The 18,107-nt window shown below is 42.4% G+C and overlaps 1 protein-coding gene across 12 annotated transcripts in view; it reads left to right on the forward strand.

Annotated features, from left to right (window-relative positions):
• The window catches only part of SDCCAG8 (SHH signaling and ciliogenesis regulator SDCCAG8), a 251,622-nt gene that overhangs the window by 55,607 nt on the left and 177,908 nt on the right, over positions 1-18,107 (forward strand). For all 12 annotated transcript variants that reach the window (XR_015246427.1, XR_015246428.1, XM_086694748.1 and 9 more), the window contains one exon: positions 8,882-9,020. Coding sequence is in view for 10 of the 12 variants with exons in the window: in XM_086694748.1 (XP_086550874.1) it covers positions 8,882-9,020 (139 nt within the window). In the remaining 2 variants the exon portion in view is untranslated. The remainder of the gene's footprint in view (positions 1-8,881; positions 9,021-18,107) is intronic.

Below are 18,107 nucleotides of genomic sequence, written 5' to 3' on the forward strand. Positions count from 1 at the left end.
TTTTGCGTCAGACTGGCTGCTGAGACTAACACTCTATTCTACCACTAACTACCTGTGTAACCTCACGAAAATTACTTAACCTCTCATGCCTCAATTTCCCCATTGTTAAAATGGAGGTAAAAGTACCTAATAGGGTTATTTTGAGGTTTCATTAAAAGAATACCATACACTGCTTAAGACAGTTCCTACCAGTGATGTGAATAATTCAAAAAACAACAAAAACACACCAAAAAAGCCCAGTTTTTTTATTATTTGGCAGGCCAGATAATAAATGCTCCATAGATATTAAAACTCCTCTGTACCTCTCCTGTTCCAAAAGAATCAAAATGCCATGGTTTCCACACGTGATTAACCTGTTGGTTTTGGATAAAAACTGAATTTCTCCAGTATGGACTGACTGGTAGGTTTTACGATCTCAGCTAATGGTTCTGCTTTTTGTTATATTATATTATTAAATATATTGTTAAGTTATTCTTATAGATTTCACATAACTGTGAAATTTATTAAATATATATTAAATATATTTTCAGATACAACTACCATGTGGTATACGTTTATATATGTCAAGGACTCTGCCAGGCTGTTTAAAAACATAATCTTTTTTAATCTTAGTAAAGCATTCATGAGGTAAATATTATTAGCTCCATTTTGTGGCTAGGGAAACTGAGACTCACATAAGTTAAAATTTTTCCTGTTTACTTTTGAAAAAAAGAGACTTGTTTCACAAAAACAAATTCAAGATGGTTTAAAGACCCAGATCTAATTCAGACTATAAAAATATTAAAAGAAAATGTAGAAAATTATTTTCATGGCGTTCAGCTAAAGCCCTGTGCATGGTATGGAAAATGAATGGCATAAAGGAAAAAGGTTATACCTTTAACTTCATTTAAAAAAAGTGTTTTCCTTTTAAACGTTTATTTATTTTTGAGAGAGAGAGTGTGCATGCGTGCGCTCATGTGGGGGAGGGGAAGAGAGAGAGGAGGACCGAGGCTCTGAAATAGGCTCTGTGCTGACAGCAAAGAACCCAACACGAGCCATGAGATCATGACCTGAGCCAAAGTCAGATGCTTAACCGACTGAGCCACCCAGGCGCCCCCAAAAGAAACTTTTTATGATACAATAATACAAATTAAAAGACTAGGGAAAATATTTGCATGTTACATAACAAACAGTTGGTATAATGTATAAAGAACATCCTTTGAAACAAACACAGAGGACAAACTACCCAGTGGCAAAGCAGATAAAGAATAGGAATGGTGAGCAATGAAAGAGGAAACTGTCAACGTAGGAGAAGGTATTCACTCTGCTTTCATTCAGGGAAAGACAGATTCTTTTTCAAAACCAACCCATCAAATTGGTGAAAATTAAGGAGATTGATAGTGACAAGTACTGGTGAGGCTATGAGTGAGTAATATTTAAGTTGTGTCTTACATATTTCAACATCACCCCCAAGGAATATGTATATGCAAAATGGAGTAGTTTCAGGGAATGCTTTTACAGCGTTATTTGTAACAGTATTGTGATATCAGAAAAACATATTTTGGTCTTCATCTCTAGTTCCTGGCATATAGCTCCCAAAATCCTTATAATTTCTTGGGGTGCCTGGTTGGCTCAGTCGGTTGAGCATCCGACTTCAGCTCAGGTCATGATCTCACAGTCCATGGGTTTGAGCCCCGCATCAGGCTCTGTGCTGACAGCTCAGAGCCTAAAGCCTCCTTTGGATTCTGTGTTTCCCCCTCTTTCTACCCCTCCCTGGCTCATGCTCTGTCTCTCTCTCTCCCTCTCTCTCTCAAAAATAAATAAACACTAAAAAAAAATTAAAAAAAAAAATCCTTGTAATTTCCTAAATGGTAAGAACAGAAGGAACATCCTTTGTTTGGATTTTGTCCCTTGCTCCTGAAATAGCTGTGGAACATAAAGGTGAAAGGAACATCTTTCGTTTTTCTTAATAAGCTCCTTTCAACCACACCTGGGTTTATGTTAATAAGATGACTTCTGGAACCCCAGTACGGATGGGTGTGCCGCTTGCCAGGGGAAGCATCCTGGTGAGTAGAGATTACTCCCCAATCTCTGGGAAATGGGCAGGGACTAGAGATTGAGTTCAATCACCAATGAGTAATGTTTTTATCAATCCTATAGAACCCCCTATAGAACCTATAGAACCCCATGAAAACCCTAAACCATGGGATTTGGAGGGCTTCCGGGTTGGGGACCAAGGTGCTGGGAGGGTGATGCCCAGAGCGAGCACAGCAGCCCCACGCCCTTTCCCACATACCTTGCCCTGTGCATCCCTTCTATTTATTTACCTGTTAGTGAATTGTATCCTTTATAATGAATGGGAAAGAGTAAGTAAAGCACTTTCCTGAGTTCTGTGAGCTGTCATAGCAAATTATCAAAGCTGAGGAAGGGGTCAGGAGAACCCGTGATTTACGGCCAGTTGTTCAGAAGTACAGGTGACAAGATGGGACTTGAAAGTGGCACCCAAAGCCAGCAGACAGTCTTGTGGGGCTGAGCCTTACCCTGTGGGGTCTGTGCTGACTCCAGGAAATTAATGTCCCCACTGAGCATCAGGGTCAGTGTCAGTATCTGACACCCCCCACATGAGGTGTCAGAAGTGTTGTGAGTATAGAAACTACAGAAGAAACCAAAAGTGTTTCTTTTGGATGTGAATAACTAAATATCCTTCAGAGTTTTGCATCTATTATGTTATGCACAGTAAAAGAAAAAAAGAATGAAATAGATCTAGATGTGCTAATGTGGGACTAAGCTCCACAATAGATTTTTGAAGGAAAAACATAACACACATGTGATACACATGTGATACATGAAAAAGACACATGTGATACAAAACTGTTTGTATTTTTATTTTTGTAAAAGTCCATACACAGCCATACAGTATATTTTCTCCAGGTTCATACATACACATAGAAAAAGGCTTAAAAGGATAAACTCTCAGTACTTAACAGTGATGACCACTGGAGAGGTGGAAGAAGGCACTGAAATTGAAAGTGTGTGTCGAATGGGTCTTTAACCACATTGGTAATGAATTTTTCAGGGAGAATGTAATGAAAAAATTAACTTAAAAAGGGCAAAAAGCATATTCAAAGTCACACAGATGAAGAGAGGCAGAGTTTAAGTAGCCAAGCACAACCAAACCAAAAATTAAAGGCAGGGTTTCTTTCCCTATTGCCTTTCATATTACCCTTGTAGGTCATGAGAAAAGTATTTTAAGAGGAAGCTACAATGTTTACATTGATTTCAAGACTGGCAGTCATTTAGAAATTAGATTCTTAGTTCTGTATTCCTTTGTCTCTATCCTAAATTTCAGCTCTTCGCCTTTTAAAATAAATGTCAGCCTTCTCCGTTCAATTTTCTGCTTTGTCAGCACATCATTGGCTCCTGTTCTACTTTAATAACAGAGTGCAGTGGAAGGTCCCTGCTTTTATTGTCAATGAAACCTTTGTCTAGAGGAGTCCTTTGGCCAAAGCTGGTGTTCCACTTCTTTCAATGTGTTAATGCAGAATGCTGAATATTGAGTGTTAGGCTCACTTGGAAGAGGGGCCAGCACTCTTTAGGTCTGGATTTCTAGTTTCATGTATAATTAGAAGGTTGAACCCTCAGTGAGCTGTATCATAGAATTCCCTGCATGACACTAGGATGGAATTAAAAAACAAAAACAAAAAACCAAAAAAACTTGTATCCCCAAATATGACAAATCAAGACTTCCCTCCTGGCCTCTACTTGAAATGTGGCAATTGTGACACCAGCTGTCAGTTCCTTTGTTGATCTGTGAGCACGGAATGTATTGGGTGTATGACACAGGACTGACTTGAGCCCAGGAAATGAACAGGATCAGCCATGACTTGGAGACCAGACCACCAGTTTGTTTGTGGCGTTTTGTTAGGACCGTGAGGACTTTTTTTGGAGAGTATACTTAACAACTGTTGATGACACTGGATGCACTTAAAAGTTGATCTGAAGTCTTTGTAGTGTTTCTGAACTTCTGCCTTTCGCTCAGGCCTCATTATGCCTTGAGGTCAGTAAGAGGGAAAGTAACCCCTCCTTTTCGCTTAATGATCAAAACGGTTTCGAATGATAATCAAGATGGAACTGCTTTATATTAAATTCTTTTCTGTAGTTGATAGTGCCTTGGAGAAGTTTCAGTGTACTGCTCAGAAAGGAGAAGTAATTACTACTGTACTATCCTGGGACTTTAGTCCAGCTTGTGATTTTTCGAGTGGGTCTTGGCACAGTCGTGTATAGTTGGCTTTGAGAGACCGTGGCAGGAACTTCCCAGAAATGAGGAACAAGGAGATGTTGTAGTCAGCCTTCTAGACCTTCTTTTAAAAAACAGGGATAATACTGACTAATGATGCTTAATGATGCTTGAAACTGGTACTCACTGTGGAATAACTGAGGAACTAAAAGCATTTTGTAGGCACTTTATATTTCAAGATGAAGCTCATGCCTATATAGCAGACTAACCGTCTCTTTACCTTATTTTAAGGTTTTTTTTTTTAATGTTTATTTATTTTTGAGAGAGAGAGCGAGCGTGCACAAGTTGGGGGAGGGGCAGAGAGAGGGGGAGACACAGACTCCGAAGCAGGATCCAGGCTCTGAGCTGTCAGCACAGAGCCCGATGCGGGGCTCGAACCCATGAACCGCAAGGCCTGAGCCAAAGTCAGACCCTTAACTGACTGAGCCACCCAGGTGCCCCTCTTTTCCTTATTTTTTTTTTTTATTTTTTATTATTTTTTTTTTTAATTTTTTTTTTTTCCAACGTTTATTTATTTTTGGGACAGAGAGAGACAGAGCATGAAGGGGGGAGGGGCAGAGAGAGAGGGAGTCACAGAATCGGAAGCAGGCTCCAGGCTCCGAGCCATCAGCCCAGAGCCTGACGCGGGGCTCGAACTCACGGACCGCGAGATCGTGACCTGGCTGAAGTTGGACGCTTAACCGACTGCGCCACCCAGGCGCCCCTCTTTTCCTTATTTTAAACATTTGACCATGATTATTCAGGGACTTCCTTGGTTCTCATTGCTCTCATTGTTGCTCTACATTCCTTAAATACCCCATGCTCATCTTGTTAGTTGGTTTGTCTGAGACCTCACACCCAAGCTCCTTGCCTCATCTTCTGCTTCAGTTGCCCTCTCAGCAGCATTGATGCTGTACTGCTTGCTTTGCTTCAGAAAACTCCTTGATAACGTACATGGTGTTTGTTAAGCACTCACAGAACTCTGGCCTTGGGAGACGGTGATATGGAGAGCTGCCATCTCACGTTCACACTCATAGGCCATGTGTGTTTATACAGCTTCCCACTGGGAGAGACGCACTCAGGCCTGGCTCTGGGCTGGGCTTGCGGACTGGGAGCTCTGGACAGGCCTGCAGCTGCCTGTGTAGTTATCCTGGGTGCTGGGATTGGCTGCTCCCGAGGGCCAGGTAATGAGGAGTGGAGTGGGGCTGATAAAGGGGAGCTAAATCAAGAAGGTGACATAGGAACGGGGCCGGAAGCAAGGCATTGTGTGGAAGACAGGGCTGACATGCCCAGAGCTGGGTTCATTCCGAGTGCTTGCTGTTGAGATGTGGGCTGGCTGAGTTGAGACGAGGCAAAACAAAAAATGCAGCGACTGAGTGGATAATTGCAGATTACCCAAGTGGCTTCCTGTACTGGTGCAGTTTAGGCATCTCTCCTGATGAAGCTCAGCTTCCCAGTGGTCTGAAGGCCACCTGAAAGCATGTGGTACATTTCTCTGACAGAACATTGGAGTGTGTCCGGTGGCTCCACAGGTTTTCAGTACAATCATTTTATGGGCTCACTGTTGAATGATGAGCTTAACAAGACATCAGTATTTGGGGCTGTTTCTCTTTGAGGATTGTCTGTGGTCTGAAGTTGGTGAGCTGATAGTCTGAAAAATTTTTTGAACCAGAGCAACAAAACTCCTTAGTTTCCAATTCTAAGTAGCCTAGTGACTTTTTAAATTTAGATCATGCAATACTAGAACTGGGAGGAGTTTTACTTTACCTCTTTGATGCCCTCCTGTGGCAGGATCACTACTCACCCACTTGGTCTTTGTCCTCTGTTACACTGAATATCTACTGTCTGGCAGACTCCTCTTAACAAGAGGACACACACTGAAAAGAGATTAAACATATTAAGCATTAAGTCTCCTGTAAGAAGCAAATTTGTTGGATTTTGATCCTGTTGTGATCTGTCAGCATACTATAAACACTGAGCTTTTCGGTTAATTCTTTTTAGTTGGAACTTTGGCTTCAATGATGCCACGGTGTCAGGAACAGATCAGAGCATCACTGAATAGTAACTTGGGTCTCTTAGTCGGTCGTACAACCTTAAGAAAGGTGACTATGTGATGCCCATTTTGACTTGCTGCCCTTAAAGAGTAAATTTTTATCTTATTCTAGAATCGTAGGTTCTAGTTGGATTGCATACTTTTTCTTTTTCTTTTTTTCTTTTTCTTTCTCTTTCTCTTTCTCTTTCTCTTTTTCTTTTTCTTTTTCTTTTTCTTTTTCTTTTTCTTTTTCTTTTTCTTTTTCTTTAAGTAGGCTTTACACCCAGCACAGAGCCCAACGTGGGGCTTGAACTCACAACCTTGAGATCAAGGGTTGGACGCCCCACTGACTGAACCACCCCTGGACAGCATATTCTTTTTTTATTATTTAACTTTTTTTTTAAGTTTATTTATTTATTTTGAGAAGTGGGGAGGGGCAGGGAGGAACAGGGAAGAGAGAGAATCCCAAGCAGGCTCTGTACTGTCAGCGCAGAGCCCAATGTGGTACTTGATCTCAGAACCATGAGATCATGACCTGAGCAGAAATCAAGAGTCAGGAGGCTTAACCCACTGAGCCACCCAGGCGCCCTGACTGCATATTTTTTTTAATGCTTATTTATTTTTGAGAGAGAAAGAGTGAGAGCAAGGGAGGGGCAGAGAGAGAGGGAGACAAAGGATCCGAAGCAGGCTCCAGGCTCTGAGCTGTCAGCACAGAGCCCAATGAGGGGCTCAAACCCACAAATCGGGAGATTACGACCTGAACTCAAATCAAGTGTCAGAAGCTTAACCAACTGAGCCACCCAGGAACTCTGACTGCATAGTCTTAATGAACCTAGTCCCCTTTCATGTTAGAGCTTTTTTGGTATGCAAATAGGCATACATTCACTTTTGCCTTCATATAATCTATTTTTTCCTTAACCAGAACAATTTAACCTTGCTTTGACTCTTCTACTTTTTCACATAATCATTGTGTTGGTTAGATTTGACCAAAATAATGAACTCCATTTTCTTTCCCTTTAGAACAAAAGAATTAAAGACAAATTATTTTTCTCAATTTAAAACAAACCAAGAAATTCTAAATTGAAGATCTCTATGCTCCCATGAATTTTATATTTGCAGCAATCCTTTTTTTTTAACAAAAAGATCATTTATGAAACTGCTAATAATTGTAACTTTGTTCAGTATTACATATTTCTTAAAATATGACTGCTTTCCAAATACCACAAATAGTTTAAATTATTTTGTCTTAAGAGATTTTTTTTTTTTACATGGAGTCATTCGTTAATTCTGAAAGCCACTCAAACTCAGAGACTATAATCTTTGAAATCATTGCTCCTTAAAGGTTGCTAAATTAAAAAAAAAAAATCAGAATTGGCTCTCTCCCAGTAGTTTGGAACTTGGCCAAAAAAAAAAAAAAAGGAAACTTCAAGCAGTTACTTTCACTGAATTTGAAACCATGGTTTAAACTTGAGCTCTCCAACAAAGCATGGAATAGCATACATATGAGCCCAACTTAGAGTTCTTTGCTTTGTGTGTATAGAAATTTGCCCACCTCATTTTCTCTTTGGTCAGCTGGTCACTTTTATCCAGTGGATAAATTCCAAATATCCTAAAGTCTTATATGGGATTTATTTAACCCATGGGACTGGGCCTTTGCTATGTTACATGCCAAAGTGTTTTGGCATCTGGTTCCATCTGTCCCCAAGGACAGAGGGCTTCTGAGAATTGCTGACAAGGGTGTGGGACCAGGCAGCGGTCCAACCCAGCAGGATGGGATTTTGTTAAATCTTGAGCATTCTCTGTGGAACCAGACTATTTGAGGGATTCAGCAGTACCACCCTTTGAAAGAAGAAATGGGTTCATAAGTAAGTGAAAGAATTTAATTGAAAGAGTAGGGCAGGGGCACCTGGTGGCTTAGTCAGTCAAGCGTCCGACTCTTGATTTCAGCTCAGGTCATCTCACAGTCATGAGATCGAGCCCTGTGTTGGGCTCTGCACTGAATGTGAAGCCTGCTTGAGATTCTCTCTCCCTCTCCTCCTGCCTCTCCCGCTGTGGTCTCTCTGTTTCTCTCTTTCTCTCTCTCTCTCTCTCTCAAAGTAAAAAGAGAGAGAGAGAGAAAGGTCAAAAAGAGGATGATGGAGAAAGATAAAAAGGAAAGGACCTATTTGTTCAGATAAATGCGTGGGGAGTCAGCAGTGTAGACAAGGCCTTAGCAGCCCCTGAACCTGTGTACAGCCCCCACCTTCTCTGTCTTATTCCTTTTTTTCCTCCCAGCCCCCAACCTTTTAATTTGCAGGCTAACTTCCTCTTTTCTGGGCTTGAATCTGCAGCCCGCAGTGTGGTCATCCTTTCCACAATAGGTGGTTGTCCCTCCAGACTCAGTCCTGCCATGAAGCCTCAGCCTTTCTGGCCCCTCTGCATGCACCTCGCCAGGGGAGGACAGAGGGCCTTTCTCCAGGGTGTGCTTTAGGACGTGCTAAGCCGGCCCACCCTGGCTCTTCTTCTACTGTGTGTTAATGCCTTTTTCTTCCTGACTCACGAATACATGATCGTGTGACCATTTCTTGTTTCGAATGTTCTTTTTGTGCTGACAGGGAAAGAGATGACTTAATGTCCGCACTAGTTTCCGTCAGGAGCATCTTGACAGACGTGCAGGAAAGAGAAGCCGGCGCTTATGAGCAGGTGAAGCAAGCCGTGCAAGTGGCCGAGGAAGCCAATTTCGAGAAGACCAAGGCAAGTCTCAGAAGATCAAAATTAAGGCAGCCTGTCACTGCTCTTTTTTCTCCTCCAAGTATTCCTGTGACTGTTCATCCTTAACTAAACTCTTTTTTTCGAAACACGCAAAGCAAAGACCAGTGTTTTAGTGTTGGCTTTGCTGAATTAAATAGATTTCCTGTTGGTAGAATTCTTAGTCCTCTGCAAATCCTCTTGTTATATCGCTGTTCAGAGAATAGAGAGCGACATGGCAAGGTACTTGGAGAGACTTGCATGCCTCACCTTTTCATTTGCTGGTGATTTCGCGTGCTGTGAAGATCTTAACTACATGTGTACACGTTCAAGTATGACTGCAGACAAATGTTTCTCCTCCATGCATGGGAGATTTTGAGAACATCCAAATATGCCACAGATAATGAATAATATATGTGTACAGAATAGCATCTTTAGCTATGAATGAGTCCGGACGCCTGGATGCTAAATCAAACACATTGAGTGATCATGATAATGACAGTAATAGTTACCACTTGATGATCAGGCAGTGTCGTAAGCACTTTGAATTATGGGAGGTTATCGTGGATTCCTTGCCCCGTCTGAGTCTACCGAAGTTGCCATGTATTTTCCCTAGCCATACCAGCCACACTTCGAGTAGCTAGTGATTACTGTATTGGACGGTGTGGATATAGAACATTTCTGTGAAGCATTCTGTTGGATAGCTTTGGTCTAAGCCATAGAGCAGCAGCAGTATTTTATTAAGGTATGGGCTCTTCAACTCTCTCTTTAGCTCCTCAGTCACTGCCTTATCCATTTGTCTCCATCCAGTTCATCCGTGACTCTTCCCAGACCACTGGCCCTCACTGCTTTCATTACTAATGCCCCTGTGCCTCTGAAACTTCTATTCATTCAGACCAAGCTCCCTTATATGCTTTGTCTCCTCAAACACTCCTAGTTCTTTATCTGTACTGAACTCTAGCTGTCCCTCAATGACACCGTGACCCTCTAACCCTCCGGTGAAGGCCCTTTGCCACTCCCCTCGCCTCATCTGGCTGTGATGGAGGGATCAGCATCCTCTCCCTCCTTACTGCCATTTCCAGGCCTTTGTTTTATCATCTACGTTAGTGGCCATTCCTCTTTGAAATCATTGTTGTCTCTCCTCTCCCTGATTTTAATCAATATAAACTCTCAATCTTAGATGTCACTATTTGAGACTCATTTTAAGGAAAATCATCCATTTTATTACTTGGGTTTATAAAATAGTTGTTGGCTATTTGATACTTTTTAAGAGCGTTAGCCTCTGACCCTTTTCTCCCTTGTCTTTGTCTGTTCAGGCTGCTGTAACAGAACTTAAACAGCAAATATTTCTTTCTCACAGTTCTGGGGGCTTATGAGCCCAAGATCAAGGCACCAGCAGATCTGGTATCTGGTGAGGGCTTGCTTCCTGGCTCATACGTGGCTGTCTTCTTACTGTGTCCTCACATGGCCAAGGGGGTGAGGGAGCTCTCTGGGGCCTCTTCTATAAGGGCACTAATCCTATTCATGAGGGATCCCTCCTAAGGATCTAATAACCTCCCAAAGGCCAAACATCCTTATACCATCGCATTGGGGGTTAGGTTTCAACACATAAATTTTGGAGGGGCACACACTTGGAGTCCATAGCATGCTCCACTGACCTCCTCGGATCATCCTGAAAGGTTTCTACGTCCATGTCATTAATACACACAACCCTGTAATCCCAGCACACTTTGGCTGCTTACCTCTAGCGCTTTCCCTGTTCTGCAGTGACTGCCGTGAGAACTGGTGTGTCCATGGGATCTCAAACTCTGCAATGCTCTCTCTGACCAGAGCCTCTCTCTGCCTCGTCATCCCCATTAAACCTGCTCACTGTCCTCATTCCTGCTTCTCCTTAAGCTTCTTCTCACATCTTGTTTTAACTGTTGTCTCCAGGCTGGTCTTCTTCTCTTTCCATTTAAATATGAATTTTATGTCCCCAACTGAACTCATTACATTTGCTCCCCCCACACTGCTGTGTTCTCTATCCATTGAATGGCACTTTCATCCACTACCGTGCCCTGACCGGAAAGCTGGTTGGTCATCCCCTGCTTCTCGCCTGACTTCCAGTCACTAAGTACACGTCTTAGTTTCTGAACTTTTCTTGAATTCCTTCCTCACTGTCCCCTCTCTTGTTCAGGACAGCATCCTCTCTGGACTTATGAATTACAACATCCTCTTCCTTTGCCCTGTTCCCTGCACTGCGGCTAGAAGTGATCTTTCTTTAAGGCAGATTTGACCCTGGGACTTTGACTTAAAATCTGTCCAGGATTGCCCACTGCCTCAGGACAGTCTCCAAACCCTTTCACAGACTTCCCGAGGTCTGTCATGTGCTTCCTTCCAGCCCTTCCATGTCACTTATTACTCTCCTCCAACAGACGTGGCCACTGTTAGCTTTGCAAAGGCAGCTGAGTTTAGGGGTTGGACAAGGTCTTATTAGAGTTAGCAGACCTAGGGGCGCCTGGGTGGCACAGTCGGTTAAGCGTCCGACTTCAGCCAGGTCACGATCTCGCGGTCCGTGAGTTCGAGCCCCGCGTCAGGCTCTGGGCTGATGGCTCAGAGCCTGGAGCCTGTTTCCAATTCTGTGTCTCCCTCTCTCTGCCCCTCGCCCGTTCATGCTCTGTCTCTCTCTGTCCCAAAAATAAATAAACGTTGAAAAAAAAAATAAAAAAATAAATAAAAAAAAGAGTTAGCAGACCTAGATTCCGCTTTGGAGCCCCGCCATTCACCAGCTGCGTGACCTAAGACAACTTACTTAATTCCCCAGGCCACGGTTTTTCCTCATGTGTAACATGGAGATGATGTCTGACTTTGAGGATTGTTCATGAGGACTGCATGTAATTGACTGATTGATTTTAAAACTTAAGTTTTATTTATTTATTTTGAGAAAGAGAGAGAAAACCTGTGGGGAAGGGGCAGAGAGAGAGGGAGACAGGATCTAAAGCAGACTCTGTGCTGACAGCGGTGAGCCTGATGTGGGGCTCGAACTCACAAACCATGAGATCATGACCTGAGCCGAAGTCGGACGCTTAACCCACTGAGCCGCCCAGGCACCCCCATTGAGGACTACATCTTAAAGTGGAGATCTGTTATCTTGTAGAAACTTGGACACACAGTATTTCCTCAGTAACTAGGTGATGGTGATGCCTCCTGATCCCCCTGTTTATGCCCTGCTTTTTAGCCCCTGGGCCTTTGCACATGTTGTACAAATTCTTCTTCACTTCCTACCTGGATATTTTCTCCAGTCTTTCAGGTCTGCTACTCCAGAATATCTCTGGGGGCACCTGGGTGGCTCAGTTGGTTAAGCATCCAACTTCGGCTCAGGTTATGATCTCACAATTCGTGAGTTTGAGCCCTACCTTTGGTGAGCTAAAGCCCCGCTTCTGGTGAGTCCCACTTCTCTCTCTCTCTCTCTCTCTCTCTCTCTCTCTCTCTCTCTCTCTCTTTCTCTCTCTCTCTGCGTGCAGTGGGATTCTCTCTCTCTCTGCCCCTCACTCACTTACACCCTCTCTCTTTAAGACAAAAAAGAAAAGAAAATCTCTGTTCTCCCGTGCCTAGATTTGATGTACCTCTTATATGTCTGTAGAGCAGGGTTTCTCCACCTTGGCATTATTGACATTGTGGACTTTAACATAATTCTTTGTTGTACAGGCTATCCTGCCCGCATGCCATAGGATATCTAGCAGCAACCCTTGCCTCTGTTCACTGGATGCCAACAGCATACCTCCTGTTCCCCAACTTCTGACAACCAAGGATATCTCCATACATTGCTACAGCTTCCCAGGGTGTGTGTGCGTGTGTGTATGCATGCAGAATTGCCCCCAGCTAAGAACAACTCTCATTACAGCATTTATCAAAGCGTATTATTATTCCCTGTTTGTCTTTATCTTTCATTAAGCTTTAAAATTTCTGCCAGGAAGGAACTTACCCATCTCGATCACTATGAAATCTTTAGTACCTTGCATAGTGCTTGGCCCTTAATGGTACCCAGCATCCACTCACTAAGGAAATTGCAACCTGTTTTCACTAACAGTCTAGAATTCTCTTATTCTTGTCTTTCCGGTTTACCCACTTTGCCGGTGCCCAGCGAAAGCCCCGATCGCACTTTTTTTTTTTTTTATTGCTACTTTCAGCCTGTCAAGCATTGCTGAAGAAAGCCACAGAATGAATTCCACGGGAGAGTGGTACTGGTCACCTTCGGTTGTTTAGAAGTACTGTTTAGCAATTCTTTCCTTTGTAGTTGACCGCCTTTGGTACTCGAGGCAGGAATTTCACTTCCCACGCTTCCCCAGCTCCGCTGTTAGCTCATCACTCCATGGCCAACCTATGTCACTGACATCACAGCCAACTGACAAGAGCCCCTTCAACACCTTTTCATCCCTCAAACGTGTCTTCTGCTCATTTTTTCTTGCTCATCTGGCCCTCTTACTTCCCAAGATGGATCTCTTTCTCTAAGTTCTTGAGGCCTCTTACTTGGAGGATTTCAGGGACCCTGAGCCATTAGTCACCACATCTTCTATCTTCTGTCCCTCCCTCTCCTCTGTTTCCCCTGTCATCCTGTCTACAGCTGTTATTCTTGTTTAAACAAACAAGAGGCAGCCTTCCCTTGATCAGCTTCCACGTAATTGCCTACCTTCCCACCGCCATTTTACTGGCGGACCTTTCAAAACAGGCGTTCACCCTCGAAGCTCTCTGTTCCCTTCTGAACACACTGCAGTCAGGCCTTCAACAAAATGTAGTCTGATTTCATGCTACTGAATTGCTCACTCAGTGGTCACCACTCATTTCCTGATTACTAAACCCGGTGACCTCATCTCTGCCTTCATTTGACTCCAGCTCTGCCGTCTAGGAAGCCATTGGCTGGCCTGTTATAACACGTCCTCTTTTCCCCTTGATTTATCTGATATTTACTCCTGTGGGAGTCATCCTCTTTGCATGCTTTTTCTTCTCCTCTCCATCTCTTTTCTCTTATTTTCCAGAAGCCTTCAACACCGACATTCCTCAGTCAGGAGTTCCTTCCACCCGTGTCGTCCTAATTGCCAAGAATTTGTCTCTCCAAAACCCTCCCTTCATTGGAACACTCCCACCTTGTGCCTTTAGCTGTACCAGCCCTCCTGAGCACCACACCCCCGTTTCTTGCTGCTCCTAGACCCCTGTATATGGGTGATATTCCATTAGCATCTGAAAATCTGCACAAATTATTGTTCCTCTCCATTTTCCTGTCCACCACTCCTTTTCCTTCTACCATTTTCTGTATTCTCCTCAGATACTGGCTCCCTCATCTTACCAACAGCCCTGGCTCACAGCCTCTAAAATATCTTGGCTTCTCCCCATCCCTCACTCTCAACATCCAATCAGTTGCCAAGCTCTCGGTTTTTGGAGTCTTTTCCTAAGCTATGCCCACCCTTTCCTTCCTGGCTCAAGTCCTAACATACTGTTACGCAACCTATGTAGATGATTGCATTAGCTTTCTACTGGTCTTGCTCAGGCCTCTTCCAGTTCCAGTATATCTTTCCCACTGTTGCCGAAGTCCTCCTCAGTTGTAACGCTCCCTGTTCTGGGAGCTCCCTTCTTGCAGTACAACAAAAGCATGACCTGCCAGATCTTTTACAATATGCCCCCCCCCGCCCCCGCTATTTTTCACTACACTCTTTCATATGACCTGTGCTGTTTCCTGAATGTGACCTACAGTTTTCCTGAATGTGACTTACAAGGTCAGGAATGTGACCTTCCTGAATGTGACCATGAATTTGCTTATGCTACACTTTACAGCACTGTATTGATCTATCTATTCAACCTGTGAGGCTCAACTCAGGTGGCAGTCTTCCCCAAAGTTTTCCCCAGCCCCTTCTTGTTTGAATTAATCTCTTCCTCCTCCATATTTGACTGAGCTGTATAGAATTTTGGTAGCTGTTTACCTAGCTCTCACCACCAAAAGACCTTAAAAGTCAGGTCTGTGACATCTATCACTATATCCTTCACATGTTCATTGCACAATGTTTGTTGAATTGAATTAAAGTCAATTGTTAGCTTTAACTATGAATATGAATTTTGTAATTAGTGCTTTTAAAAATTTAACAGTTAAGAACAAAAGAAGCTATTGTGTATTGGGAATCCAAAGCATTTTTCATTCAATTAGTAAGTAGTGCAAGAACCAAATTCTAAGCATCATTGAATGAGTAATAATGCAGGAACTGATTTCCAAGCAGTTTACAAAATACAATGCAGATCTACTAGTTTTTATCTCTCAGGGATGTTACAACATATTAGGGATTTTGCTTCGTGAGAGTAAAGAGTAAAATGGCATACATATTTTAATTTTAAAAACAACTACTTGATTGTTGAGCCCCTCTTCTATCTAGTTCCTTGACTGTTGTTGCCATCTAGTGTTCCATTTTGCATATTGCATTCTAAGTAAGTACATGGAATTATTTTATGTTATATACTTACATTGACAATGGCAGTGAAAACACCTAAGGATTTTATAAGAAAATAAATCTATAACACGAGAAAGTTGTAATGCCATGCGTAGATTCAGCTGTGGAATCGCTCTATTCTACCACTTTTTAGGTCTGTGATCTTGGGCAAGTTACTTAATGTCTCAAAGCTGCTCAGTTTCTTCAGCTGAGTGATAACAGCTATTTAAAATTCAGGGCACCTGGGGAGGCCCAGTCATTGAAGCCTCCGACTTCTGCTCAGGTCATGGTCTTGCGGTTCATGGGTTCGAGCCCTGCGTTGGGCTCTGTGCTGACAGCTCAGAGCCTGGAGCCTGCTTCGGATTCTGTGTCTCCCTTTCTCTGTGCCCCTCCCCTGCTCATACTCTGTCTCTCTGTCTCTCTCAAAATAAATAAACATTTAAAAAAAGAACTATTTAAAATTTAACAAAGAGTGTTAAAAAAATTGACCCATGTAAGCTATTTAGCAAAGTATTTGGCACATAGTAAGTGACTAATAAATATTTTTGGTTTTCTTTGAAATTGCAAGTCCTTACAACCAGGGATAATTTTAAAATAGAGGAAAAAAAATAACCTCAAAAAATGAGGGTGGAAAAGCAGAAGTTTTGTAGTGATGCCTTGGTAAAGCTTCAAGATGAAGAGGTTAACCAGGCCTCAGACCTGCTTGCTTCTATTTGAAGAGAAATTGTTGCCTTTGGCATGAAGTTATCATGACCATCTCTATAAGAAGATAACCCTCCAAGGGAAGATTAAAAAAAAAAAAAAAAAACCCAGGAGGTTGAATCAATGTCCCCCAACTTTTTTCCTTTCCAAATTATTATTTTTCTTACACTATAGTAGAGTCAGAAAGGTGAAAATTATAAACCTAAAGTATAAAGATCAGAAAGCAATCGGCCATTTGATCACAAGCACAGGCAGAGAACATATGCTTCTTGATACGTAGATTATCTTCCACAAAACAAAAATCATAAACATCTTGAAAATGGGAGATAGAGACTGATAGGTTTCTAGTAGCAAGTTTATAAATTGAAAATCAATACTTTTCATTATTCATAAGTTAAATGCTTAAAACATGTTGACAATCATTTTTATTTTGTGGGCTGTAGTTCATCAAAATGAAAACAGTGTCACAAGTTTTCACATGAATTTTAAATTTACTTTAAGTGTGAATTCTATTATTTCTCATAATATCTTGAATTCTTGAATCATGAATTCTTTGATCATGAAGGTTTCTAGGAACCCAACTCTAACACTTGGGAAGGACTTTTATGTGTCCTAAAATGTTTTGACCCCATTAAGACCCCATTTGGGAAATGTTTTGACCCCAAAAAACTGGTTGGTTTAATAAAACTAGAGCTGGGCATATCAAGTCCAATAAATTATGTCTTAAAAAGGGTGTTAATGTGGCCAGCACAGAATAACCACAAATGAAAGAAATGTCCCAGAAGAGAAAAGGTCCCTTGAGGATTGAGTCTACTGGGTGGGGGAATAGTAAAATTCAGCTCCTCAAGAGCCACAGCCATTTCCACCGAAAAGGGGCCGTGCTCAGGGACAGGAAGAATCCACCCTCTTGGGAGCAATGGCAGCTACAGGCCCCAAATCATCCTGGTCCCCTCTGGACATCTCTCAGTTAGTTGTCACTGACCATTTACTGACCTCACTTGTGAGAATTCAGTTATACGCCTTTACCAGATGGTTAGACAAGCAGAATCAGGGAGCAATTCCGGAAACTAGGAGAGGGAGCCCTGGAAGAAAACAGGGAAGCTTTAATGGAAAGAGTGTATAAATACTTGTTTAGTTCTCTGTGATCTATCTAGTGTGTGAGGTCCGTGGTAAGAGAGATACCTCTAGAAAGATTAAATCACTTTTCTAAGTGCAAGTGTTACTGATCCTTAATTTCTTCATTGTGACCAGGCATAGATATGAAAATCAAGACAAATAAAAGTATGCCTTCACACTTCCTCATCATCACCTCTCTGTGGTGGCCAGTCCTAACCAGGAGAAGGCCATCCACAGAAACAGAGGCTTCAGCATTGCTTTTAAGTGATTTACAACTTCTTGCTTTGGACTTTGTGTTTATAACATCTTACCTCGGCTTAGGCCTCTTATCCTGTCAGGATCATTTACTGTTCCTTGTTCCCGAATGGACTGACTTCTTGGAAGTGATTCTTTGGTTGTTGTTCATGTTAACCTGATGTTTAGACCTTCAGCAGTCATGTTCTTCTGTTCCTGTGCTTAATAATGTTGACTCCTGAGTTCTTGTTCGATGAAAAAGCTTTATATACAACAGTCATTTTATTCTTTCATGCCAGTTGTATTCTATCTGCAAAAGTTATGAACATTTTTATTAGGTTCATAGAAAATCTTTTTCACAACAGCAATTGTGTTCTGAAGCACAGAAATCTCAAATTCATAATCTATCAAGCTCTAAGGGCTTAAATTATAGAAAAATTATGCTTTTTCACTTCTTTTAAAATCTAATGTAGGGGCGCCTGGGTGGCGCAGTCGGTTAAGCGTCCGACTTCAGCCAGGTCACGATCTCGCGGTCCGTGAGTTCGAGCCCCGCGTCAGGCTCTGGGCTGATGGCTCAGAGCCTGGAGCC

This window comes from Puma concolor, chromosome E4 (genome assembly GCF_028749965.1).
Source record: "Puma concolor isolate L17-30 chromosome E4, mPumCon1.1.hap2, whole genome shotgun sequence".
Taxonomy (NCBI): domain Eukaryota; kingdom Metazoa; phylum Chordata; class Mammalia; order Carnivora; family Felidae; genus Puma; species Puma concolor.